At 36.0% G+C, this 12,335-nt stretch overlaps 1 protein-coding gene across 1 annotated transcript in view; it reads left to right on the plus strand.

Moving 5' to 3' along the window:
• Positions 1 to 5,312: 5,312 nt before the first annotated feature.
• Positions 5,313 to 12,335, plus strand: part of LOC128814170 (GTP-binding protein 10-like) — a 60,126-nt gene continuing 53,103 nt past the window's right edge. The window contains exons 1-6 of the mRNA XM_053989779.1: positions 5,313 to 5,447; positions 5,717 to 5,779; positions 7,135 to 7,200; positions 8,233 to 8,342; positions 10,341 to 10,417; positions 11,168 to 11,266. Coding sequence (XP_053845754.1) covers positions 5,331 to 5,447; positions 5,717 to 5,779; positions 7,135 to 7,200; positions 8,233 to 8,342; positions 10,341 to 10,417; positions 11,168 to 11,266 — 532 coding nt within the window. The 5' untranslated portion in view covers positions 5,313 to 5,330. The remainder of the gene's footprint in view (positions 5,448 to 5,716; positions 5,780 to 7,134; positions 7,201 to 8,232; positions 8,343 to 10,340; positions 10,418 to 11,167; positions 11,267 to 12,335) is intronic.

The raw sequence follows: 12,335 nt of genomic DNA on the forward strand, positions 1-12,335 counted from the left end.
TTCACAGACAAAGAAGATTCTAGAATCAAATTCTGCCCCAGTTATGCCAACCTAAGCCTAAAGAATTCATGTTAGTTGTTCTTAATTTAATTTAAAATTCAAAATATCTACAACAATTTTACTTTTATTCTAGTATCCAAATTCCCCAAACTTACACATCAAGCCTGTGTATATTCTGGGTTTGTTACAAAATGAGAGACAGTTGAATTTCCTTTCATTTTAAGCATGTTCAAATCTAGAGATGAAAAATAAAATACTTGCATGATGTTTTTTCACCATTAAAGCATTTTTATATGTCTTTATACATGTTTTGTATTGAAAGGGAGGCCAATGGATTCTTGAAAATGGAGGTCTGTGAATACATTTTTTTAAAAAAACAACTATGTTATGTGGGTCAGCAGATATTTGATACTTCATTTTCACAAATTTTCAATTTCAAGTAGTTGGAAAGGTCAGATTTATCTTCCTTTTTAAGCCTTGCTGAGGAGTCAATTGGAAGAAAAATAATTAATTTTATTTTGCGATTTTTGGAAAAATAAATCATAACAGCTGTAATTGTCCAGGCTAAGGTCTTTGAGACTTGTCTTCAATAGCTGACAAGTGGTAGATGCTTCCAAAACCAAAGCAGATGTCCAGTGTTTTTTTCCCAAATTCAATTTCTCAGCCTCTTGGAAATCAATAATTTTGGATTTGAGACAGGTGCTTCCTCTGGATTACTGTATTTACTAGCTACGTTCTCCAAAAATTTCCCAAATGTTTTAGAAATTTGAAACTTTCCTATTTTTTTAACAGAAAAATAAAGAAGGGGAAAAAGGTTCAATAAATCTATCAAATAAATAAATAAATGTTTGCATTCTTTCTTTTTTTCCAAAACCAAATAAGTTTGTTTCAGGGTATTTTTTTTATTGTTCCTCCTCCAATATGCAGCTATTTTAGTGATACTGGTGGTGATATACAAGTACAACACTTTTTCATCAAACATTCTAGACATCAACTGAAAACCCTGTTGTTGCTGGAGACAGACAGGAGCCTAAACTAGTAAAAATGAGATTTTCACATAAAAATGAAGAACAAGAAACAATTATGACTTCTAACTTAACTTTGTCTGTAATGGCATTCCAAAAGGGGTTTATTTCTTAAAAGGCTTGCAGAATTGCATGTCCTGGACTGTTTCCTCTTTCATATTGCAGAGTGGAACCACACAAGGCTGAAGCATTGTGCTTCGTTCCTTTAAATAAAATTAACTTTTAAAATCTTAGAACATATCAAATCTTGGATTTTAATGGGATAAATACCATGCTGTGTTCTACCCCAGTCCTACACATGAAACCTAATTAAAATCACTAGAATGGGCTAGTATAACTGAGAGTAGAATTTCATACCTCTGAACAGATTTAGGCAGAAAGTATTACTGTTGACAGTCTGACTACATTTGAAAATTAAATATGCTGCTGTTATTTTATGGTAATTTTACATTTCTGTAGAATATGTAATTAACATTCATGTTCCCTACAATTATTTAATTATTTTGATGCAATAGTGATAATGTTGCAGAATTATGATATTGTACTAACTGAAAGTTACTGTCAAAGTCCATAGATATTGTACTGTAATGCATCCACTGACAGTATATGCAGAAATGTATTGGCCCTTTTCCTATGCAAAAAGTTACTTCATCATTAAATTTCTTCAACAATTATTAAACTGCTAAATTTCAAACTGCCAAAGATGTCTGGAGAGAGTAATGATGAGTCATTCCTATTTTCAAATTGTATGCAGAAAATTAAAAATGTGTTTTAATATTATATGTTACTTGAAAGGTTGAAATATTGAAGTATTAATAAATAGACAATATTTTAGATCAACTATATGAAGGCATTTTGTGAAATATTTGTGCTACAAAAAGGACATACGGTTTCCTGTTAGGCCATGTATTTACTTCTAACTGGAATAGCATGTTGACTTGTTATTTAATTTTGTAGTGTTCTTTAAGGACCAATTCATTCTAACAAGACTCTGTTAAACCTGAAGGTAAATGACTCTCATGCACTTGGCAAATTTTATATCCAGTATATGTTTCATCCAACAAGGGATCTTCATTCATGTGACCAAACATATTGATTTCTATAAACTCACCATAGCACATCTCATTGGAAAAATAACTGAGGCTAATTGTTTAGTTTAGATTGCCTAAATATAAACAACTAAATTCATTTAGACATCTTAGTTACTTAGAAGAATAAATACATATTTTGAGGAATAGCCTGCTATAAAATTATTTTTGTGTAGCTTTATATAAATTGCTTTACTGCCTAATGAAAATACATAATGAAATAAACCTAATTTATCTTAATTATTGTACAGTTAAAAAAATAGTGCTTGATATGTGATACAGAATTGTACACACATTATAAAATGAAGACCTCTATGTGTTTACCAACAGGTTATTTGTTTTCCATGGATATTAAGGTGGTCTTTCTTAACACTGTCTAAAACAGAGTTCTATCATAGGCTCCATGTGTCTTTAATTTTATCTTAAAATTCTATTAACTGTTGCAACTATGTACAAGTTAATGAAGTGCACATGTTCTTGAATTATTTAGAGCTTTTTAGTTATGTAGAGATTAATTCTTTTGTAATTGTTTTGGAAGTTCTTTAGCTTGTGGTAATGGTTACTGTGAATTGTTGCCACATTTAATTTTTTGTTCCAACACGGCAAATTATGTGATGTGCCAAGAATAATTTTATTTAGCATTAATTGACTGTAAAATAGTGTGTTTCTGTGTTTAAGTCTGTACGGTATTAGCTGTCCAACTGGCATTAAAGGAAATAATTAATTAATGTAAGGCAATGAGTTCCCCAGTGGCAACAAATTTCATAAGTATGAATATAGTTAGGAAACAGCTTTCCTCTGAAGGCTAGATATATCAGGTGCATAAAAATTAGATAGATTGATTTTTTCAGTGTAATATTTTCACATATGCAGTGGTAATGAATGCATATGTATAGTTCCTTGCAGACAGTGCATCTCCAAATACACAAGGTTTTGATTTCTTGGCTATTCATCCTGTAGTATTTTCTATCAACATAATGAATAATGTTGCAGTACTGATGTTGTATCACCATATGATACTGCTTGAATTAATTAGATTACAGCCTTTAAAATAAGTGACACATTTAACTGACTTGAATAATGACCTCTGTCATTATATATTGTTTCTCATGCCTTGTTGGCAGTGTCTTACAGTAAGCATAATATGTCTCCCATGTGTAATATTCTCTTTGTAGTTGTGTTTATCAGACTGTTTGTGCTGTCTCTCTGAACAGGGCTATTATTAGTAATGCTCTTAGCTATTTTTCCATAGACTGTGTTTTACACAAAAATCAATAAAAAATCAGTGTAAGGTATTTGCTTTTTCTTCTTATGCAGAATAAATTTTAGCTTGTGTTTCTTTCTTTTGTTGCATGATTTTGAGGATGGGCATTTGCTATTTGCCAAGGGCAGCAGAATCCCTGTAGTCGAACTTGCATAATGTAGCTTTCATCCTAAATTTTAAAAGCTTCATTTTGAAGAAGGTGCACAGTGAGCAAAAGGAGCTTTGCAATTGATCTTTGGAACAGTGAGCCAACAAGTGACATGTGACTTAAGCTTATAATTTACAGACTAAATTGCCCAATTTAGGTATATTCTCTACACATTTGTCATTCAAAACATGGAGCCACCAAAGTTGAAATCACTTGGGCAACAATATAAATAAATGTAAGCAATTTTTTTTATATAAGCTTTAAAACTTTGAATACATACAACTTCAGTTCCTATGTGGACACCAAGGGAAAAAATATATATAATCCAGCTTTTTCAGCTAAATGCCTGAAGACATACAAGCATTGTCAGCACAATTAATCTCAGATGCTTAACAGAAAATCTTGTTCCATCCAGTGTAAGCCCTGATACAAAACAGAATGTTCACAGAAACAAATATTTAAGTAGAGCATGGAAGGGCCAGTAAAGTGGTTATAGTAATGGAGAGATGTGTGTACATGGACTGATTAAGAGTGTCCAACACCAGCTCCAAGGCTGGCAACTGCACTGTCGTCACATCATGTGAAGGCACTTTTTATAAATGTGCTGCAAGTCCTGCATTTGTATGACCTGTGTTCTATAATCACAGCTCACGATGTCATGGATGTCAAAGGGGCCACTGCATTTTCTAAACTCAGAGTCCTATACTATGCTAGGCTATAATTTTGCCTAAAATTATAGAAAATTAGTAGACATTTTTATTAATTTCTACTAAAAGCAGAATGTGCATGGGTGTTTTTTGTGTATACACAAATACACAATATTGGGTATTTTGCCTTTGATGGAAAGAAAACTCTATAGCGTATGTGGGTACTAAATGTGAGATGCACCTTATTTCTGCAGAAGGCAAGTATGGGAGGGGTGTAGCATGCAAGCTGGGAAAAATGAAAATAAGGACTATGTTGGTTATAGTTGGAACCATAATGTTGTCTTTGTTGATTGTTATCAATCACTTCTTTTCATAAAAAAGCTATCTGGAGATTTAAACAGCTATGTTAGCATTTAATACATTTATTCACATATTCAAATATTTGTTTGGAATCACTGTAGTTAAGTATTTGTCAATGAAAACCGAGGTTGGCATCAAGAATGCTTGAAAGACTTGGGATATGTGCACACCCAACGTGACACGTGTGCAACTTGCCCAAAGTGTATCCAGATCCTACGACTGGCAGCTGAAGTGAGCAGTCCTACCTGTGAGTGCACCAAACACTGTGTTGCCCTTTAATCTCAGCTGTCAACTAAACCTCAAACAGCTGCTCACTGTTTGCAAGTAGAAGATACCTACATCCCCTCACCCTTCTGTCCCGGCTTTTATTACTTTTTTGTATTGGTCTATGCAAGGAAAAGGTTGCTTTTGCCCTTTTCCTCGCTGCCAGGCTACCCCAAGAAGCACTTTCCTATCTGGGGTTTGTCATGGTGGCGTCTCATCGAGGGTTTTTTCATGATTAGTTGTTACGGACCCACCCTTCCAGCTGCCCAGCATGTGGGAGCCGCCGAGCATCTGCCCCGGACGGGGTGGGAAATGGTTTTCTCGCCGAGGTCGCGTTCACAAATAGCAGCCCACGAAGTGACTCTTCTGCCCGGGTGGAGGAGGGCGTCCCACGCGGGGGTCGCGGCAGAGCCGTAGCAGCGGAAGGCGGCAGGAGGGCAGGGCCGCGCAGGCTGTGGCGGTGCGGGCGGGCCGGGCCTCGGCGCCGCTCCCATGGCAACGGCCGGGCCGTGCTGCCGCCGCGGCGGAGCCACCATGGCCTCGCTGGCCGCGGCTCACCCCCCCGCCCCACGGGCGGCCTCTCGCTACCCCGCTCTCGGCCCCTCTCGCAGCGGCGGCGAGAGGCGCACGAAGGGCCCTGACGCAGCCCAGGTGAGCTACCCCGCGGGCAGGGGCACCCCCAGCCCCGGTGCTGCCCCTGCCCCTGCCCCTGCCCCTGCCCCTGCCCCTGCCCCTGCCCCTGCCCCTGCCGTCTCTCTCGGGCTGAGAGCAGCCCTTATGTGTGCTCTGCACACGGCTTGAATTTACGTACTCCTGAGTAAATTCATGTTAGTTTAACACGGCTGTTTCACATTTTAAACGCCTTAAAAGCAAAATTTAAAAAAAAAAAAAAAAAAAGGTTAAAAGTGTTGCTTTTTCAGGATACACAATCGAGGTCAGTGGATTTGAATCACGTCATCGCACTACTCCAAGATTCGGGATCAGTAAGTAACCCTGGTACCTTGCCATCTCTGTTACACAGGTGGTAACGGGGTTTTGACAGTTTCTTTAAACAGTTACTTCAGCACCCACCCTTAATAAACTCATATGGGTTTATTATATCCAACACAGGTAGCTGGAGCTACAGAGCACAAAGATGAGTATTTCTTCTGGTATTTGAATGCTTCTAAAGATGATCATTGTTACTAATGAAAATGTGTCAATTATGGGTTTATATTAAAAAAAAAATCCATAGAGAAAGAGAAGATCACACAGGAACTTAAAGACAAAAGCATGACCATTCAAAAACTAGACATGCAGAATTTCTATCATTTTTGAGAATTTTAGAGTACTGAAACCTATAGCTGGGAAATAGATGTACATACAACCTCATTGAAAGTATGTTGTGAATTTATGTAATTGCCCAAGTTAACTGCTAACAGTTCTCCAGGGAGATGAATTTAAATGAAGGTGAAATATACAAAGGTCAATGTTGAAGAATAAATACAACTACCTACGCACACAGGAGAATCATCATCTCATGGGCTTTCACAAATGATTTTTTAGTCTCCACAAGATGATTTGGCAGATTAAATTCACTAAGACATCAAATAATTTTGATCCAAAATATGGATAATTTATGCTCTTAAACAAGGACCCGATTAAACCTAGTATATTTTAAATTAATGCCCCACAGAGAAGTAGTTATATCTTCCCCTGTTCCCTTTTTTTTAATACAGAGCTGATGGAATAAACTTACTGACTGAAGAAAAAAGTGCCAGATGATAGTGTTTACTGCTCCTGTAGAAAGCATAAAATATATGATAAGATGCCTATAGGATTCTGGGCTTGTAGACTCCTGAAACAACTTCCTGGCCTGACTCAAGTAGCAGGTGCTCAGGAGAGATGAAATGAATGCTGCGCATCACTGACACAGCCTGACATGTCCTCACTTCAGTTGTTTTCAGCTTTGAATTTGAAGGCTGTTTCCTAGTGGTGCAGAGCAGTCTAAGCCACTTAGATCTACATGCTTCCACATTGATGTTGTGTGTGACATAGGTTTGATTTTCTTAGTTGCTTTACAAAGAATCACAAAGAATTTAAGAGAAAGAGTCGACACGTTTGAACAGGAGTTTTTGAAAGCCTCTTCAGTTACAAGAGAACAGACTTCATACTTAGAAATGAGGCTTCATCATGGAGTTAATCCTGCTTCAAAGCACTTTGAGAATGTTGTTGTGTCTTGTAAACTTTTAAATCTGATTTCCACTTTCATTTAAACTTAAAAGGGGATAAATATAATCATTTAAGGTTCTAGGGCAAAAACTACAATTAAAACCCGCTTTTCATTCTTTTACTTAAGAAAGAGTTGGAAAAAGAGCAGCTGAAAACTCTCAAGAAGGTAGTCAAGCATTTTGAAAATGGACTTGTATCCTTTTTGCCACTCTAGAATTCTGAAGTCATGGTGTTTTATGTATGGTAATAGTCTGACTATTCAGTAAAATATTTGATGCTGTACTGTGTTTCCCCATGGAGAATAGGAGTGATCATATACATTCTCATCACTGGCCTCCTTGTGTGCACACAGCCAAGGTTGGTAGGTTGGCTAGATTCTTGGATATTAGAATCATTTGTCACAAAATTCAATAGAGAGTTCTCACCTGCACAGTGGCTGAAAGTGTCCAAAATGTAACTGGTGTACTTTAAACTCTGAATAGAAAAGCATAATAATTGCCACTACTTAAGAAACAGCGGATAAAATAGCAAGATTAAAAAGACTTCCAGTAAGGAGACATTTTAAAGAAAAATGAAGTCAGACTAACTTATCTGTACAGTACAAACTGAAATAATGAGAAGTACTAAGGAGGGCGTTGCATGTGGAAAAATGTTATTAATTTCATACAGTTCAGATAATTGCACAGTGATTTAAGGTATCGCATTACAACTGAGTTGTGTATTTAAAGGCAGTTTCTGTGAGTCAGTGGATTGGTAGTAACTTCTCCGTCTCAGTTCAGCTTTGATTTTGTGCCTTTACCCTGAAATTAAATAATTTCAATATGTATTTGGGTCCAGATTTTCAAATTTCAGTTAGTCACTTGGGACTAGAGGAGAAAACAATTGAAATATTACAAGCCTGTCTCAGAATTTAGATAGGTAAATCTGACATTGTGATGTAAAAACTTTTCATCCTCCATTTTTAGAAATTTAGTGCTTAGCTTCCAGTGAGTTCAGCTGAGAAGACACCTAAATCAGATTTGCAAAAGTTGTACTTATGTAAAAATAAGGCTGCTTTGAAAAGTTTAAGTATTGACTCATACTTCTTTTAAACACCTAACTTTGTAAACATTGGTCTTATTTTTTCTTGGCTTTGTCTTTGAACTGTGATGAGCACAGTTTTCAGCTTTTTCTTCTGATTCATAGTGGTATAGGTGATCTGATTTCCTTAATTTCACGTGAAAAGCCACTTAAGGATGTAGCACAGGTTACTGAAATTCTTAACCTGTGTGCAGAAAAAATGAATGAACAAGAAGCTTTCACTGAGCCTTTATGTGAACTTATTAAATTGTTTGGGTAAGTACCTCAGCCCCTCTTTTAGAGATCTAAATACTGCTTTTTAACAGCTTTATACATTTCTAAGGCAAGTGACATATCTGTACAGGATTTTTCTACAAAGCACCTCTTTCTGCAAGGTATCCATTTTATCATTCTTCCTTTTCATCAGCTGTCTTTTACTTGTGTCCAGTTTCTGGTGACATGAATGAGGAATCTATTTTAGCAGTTCATTATCTGTGCACTTACATGTTACCTAATTCAAAACTGTGTTGTACTTGGCCCCAGCTTGCTTGGAAGCAAGGTTCCCCAAGGTCTCTTATTGCCTAAGTCAGTCTGGGACTGCTGGCCTCAAAAGATTCAGCAGCTAAGTGGTACTGAGGTGTGTTTTGCTGTTTTAGACAAGTTCTTAAGTGAGTTTAAAAACTTAGGGTGACACAAAGACACTCTAATACCTGAAGGTAAGCATTACAAAATGACAAGCCATATTACAGGAGAGAATGAACCTCAAAAGGATTTAGGATTTATATTTAGTTTAAAAATGTATTGCATGAACTTTAGGGCAATTTTGTTGTCGTACTGTATTTAAGGTAATCTGTAGAATAGAATTTAGGTGTTATCCATACTTGTCAATAGTTTTCTCCTCCGTAGTAATTCAGTAAAGTTATTTATGGTGTGCTTGTAGCTACAGTTACTCCTGTATTTAATTTCATTTGAGGAGAATAAGGAAGAGGGAAAAAAAAAAAATCACCAGATAGAAAACTAGTGGAAACTAGTGGCATAGTAAAACAGATATAACAGATATTCAGGTAAATTTTTACATAGGTTCCTGTCAGCTGTTATGTTTAATAAACACAGAACTTCTCAGCTGATTTTTTTAGTTCCCTAAGCACCCTGAGATGTACTGCTTTTTCTTTGCTGCCACACAGTGGGGAATGAGGAGGTACATCATGGAGTTTAATTTTCTCTGGTGTTTGCTAGAATCATAATGAAACTGAGCATGAGTGTATGAAGTCAGTAAAATGTAGCTGTGAGACTTTTCCTCTTTTAGAGCAGTTCAGCACTAATTGTGGTTTCTGCAATGAATATATTTTAGAAAATTGCACTCTTGAGTTTTGCTTTAAGTTCTGTACTATGGAAATTCCACCACAATTCACTACTACTTCATATGACAGAGAAGCTTTTAACCAGAGGCAGGGGCTGGTTTTTTTGGGGTTTTTTTTTTTAGAATTAAGTTTCAGATACATTAATTTCTCCAGTAAAATATCCCATTATTTTGTAACTGCATCTGTTTGCCTGTCTTCTTCCCCCCCCTTTTTTTTTTTTTCAATGTCTTTTTTTCTATCTCCCCTGCCTCACCCAGTATTTATTCTGTTGTTTCCTCTCCCCTTTCTTTTTCTCTGGCAGTGTTTATAAAGGTAAACCTACCAGAAAGCTGCTTCTACAGTACGTATTGCAGAGACCTTAGGATAATATTGTAATGTTTACTGTTAGACAGTTTTTAGCACTTATATGTTTATGTCATATCTGAGTATTTTGAGTATGTTATTGAGTATTTATTAATATCCTGTTTTTAAAAATAAATTTGTTGTTGTGCTATTTGGACTCAGTTGATTTGGTTTACTTTTATCCATTTCAAGAGGTCTTGCCCAGAGATATGATCCCTTTTTTCCACCTCTACACATGTCTGTACATAGCCTAGCTCTGTAATAGCCTGATAGTGTCTAGATTGTAGGATTTAGTCTTCCACATTTAAATGACATTTGTTTATTCAGCATGTCTTGTTGCATCATATTTGAATTATGAAAATAGTATCTATGAACATTTACCACTAATTGCCAACATGTGATTGCAGATTATGAAGCTTTCAGTGTAGAATCAGCATTGCAAAGAACGCATTCATCCTAGAAAAGGTGTCCTTAACTGAAAAACTTATCAAGGAGGAAGAGAACAGCTACTGAATTTTTCTGGTGAGTTGATTAAAACATAGTTGTAATATTTTCAATTTTCATTTTGCAGGTTACCATTTCAAAAAAAGAAATCATCTGATGAAGTAAACTATTCCGTTGAAGTTTCACAATCCATTGCACAACTGGGTGAGTGTAATCTGATATGCCACAATAAAATTATTATTATGCCACAATAAAATCAACTGTATTATTAGCATGATTTTAATTTATTGTTACTCCTTAGTAAATGTAGGTAATTTCTTTAAATTATTCATTCAATCCTCTGTGATTTTTTCATATTAGAAACAATTTTTACTTTGATCTGCAGCTAACCTGAAGATTGGCTAGCAGAATTACCTATTTGCCAATGTCGAAAGCCACATGAGAAAATGTTATCAGTGCAGATGAAGGAGTAAATGTGAATCTAGTGTGTTTAATTTCATTTTGATCTGAGAAATGGGGGTATCACTGTAAACACTGAAACCTGGGATGCCAAGAACACGTATCCTTACTGCTTCTATGCTCCCTTTATTTCATATCTTATCTGCTTAGAAGAGTTTCCAGTGACGTGGTAGTGATGACAACAGCTTAGTGTAGTAGCTTAGTAGCTTTCCTCAGAATTCCACAACTTCTGGAATAACATCCAGTGCCTTATAAGTGTCTGCAGCTATAAAGCAGAGAAGGTAACTGATTAAATTTATGCTACTCCTCTAAGATGCCTTTGTCCTCTCCAGTGTGGGGAGTCTCTGCCTCTTGAATATTTTATAATGAAACTTTGCATGAAATTACAGATTTGTAGGTAATACTAAGTGCTGTGAAAAGAAGAATACTGTGTTAAGAATACTTTCTAAAAAAATTATAAAGTCTGTTAATTACATTTATTTCTATTTTTGACAGGTTACTTGATGAGAGTGCCAAGCTCTCAAGTTAAAATACAAATCTGTAAGAGTATTGTTAGCTTTTATAATATGGAGCTACTAGGAAAACTACTTTCAGGTAAAGCAGGGTATTTTTATTTTTTGATGATCCCAACTACTTTGAAATGCCTCTTTTAATTAGCTATAGATTAATTTTTCTTTATAACTCTGGTTACTGTATTTCATATATTAAATATATAACATTGGCAAATGTATAATTAACATGTTTTAATAGAGGTGCATATTCTAAGTATGAAATAAGTTCATCAGTGTGCAAGGAATTAATTATTACACTTACAAAATTAGCATTAAATGGCATCCAGAAAATGTGAAGTGATACAAGATCTCTGAAATGTGGGTAATGGAGGGGGAAAAAAAGCAGTTTGGATCAGAATTATAAGAAGGGAAATGTAGTTTTCAGGTTTTGATATATAGCCTGGAGAGAAGCAGCTCTAGTTTCACTTTTGTTGCGAGGGATAGATCTGAACCCATTTAAATTTGATTGAGTTCATAGTATATGGACACATTTGAGCATAGGTTTAAATAAATGGTGTGACTTATCTCTGCAGAAAAAGGCTATGCATGAACTCAGGCATGATCAGAATCCACTATTATATAATTCCTTTGATGGTGCCAGAGTCTGTTAGGTGAAATCAGTCATGGATCCCCTCCCACAGGGGCGAAACATCACGTGCTCTGAGACTGTACTGTATTTATGGCAGCCAGCCTCAAGTGAATATTGCCACACTGTGGCTCGAGAGTGCAGGTCAAGGAGCATGCTTGATGTCAGTGTGCTCCCCTGCTGTGCTCCTGCAGTGGGGCACTAGTCCTATGCCCTTTACAAGTTCTCATTTATTTTAGGAGGCCTAAAGAAGCTGCTGCTACTACAACCCTTTCAAGATTCTAGAAATATGAAAGCACCCAAATCTGTTTTTACCTTACAAACAAGACTCAAATCCTGCAAGTAGCTATGTGTGCATTGAGTTCTGTATCTGTAAATAATTCCATTGGGATAAAAGAATGTTATTGAGCAATTTTTTTTTTTCTTCTTCCAATTTAGAAAATAAGATACGTTATCTTGAAATGAAGAATGTGTTTCAGTCTGATTTTAGGTCAAATATTTCATCTCTAAGCGTATATGTAAATCT

Source organism: Vidua macroura, chromosome 1, assembly GCF_024509145.1.
Source record: "Vidua macroura isolate BioBank_ID:100142 chromosome 1, ASM2450914v1, whole genome shotgun sequence".
Classification (NCBI taxonomy): Eukaryota; Metazoa; Chordata; class Aves; order Passeriformes; family Viduidae; genus Vidua; species Vidua macroura.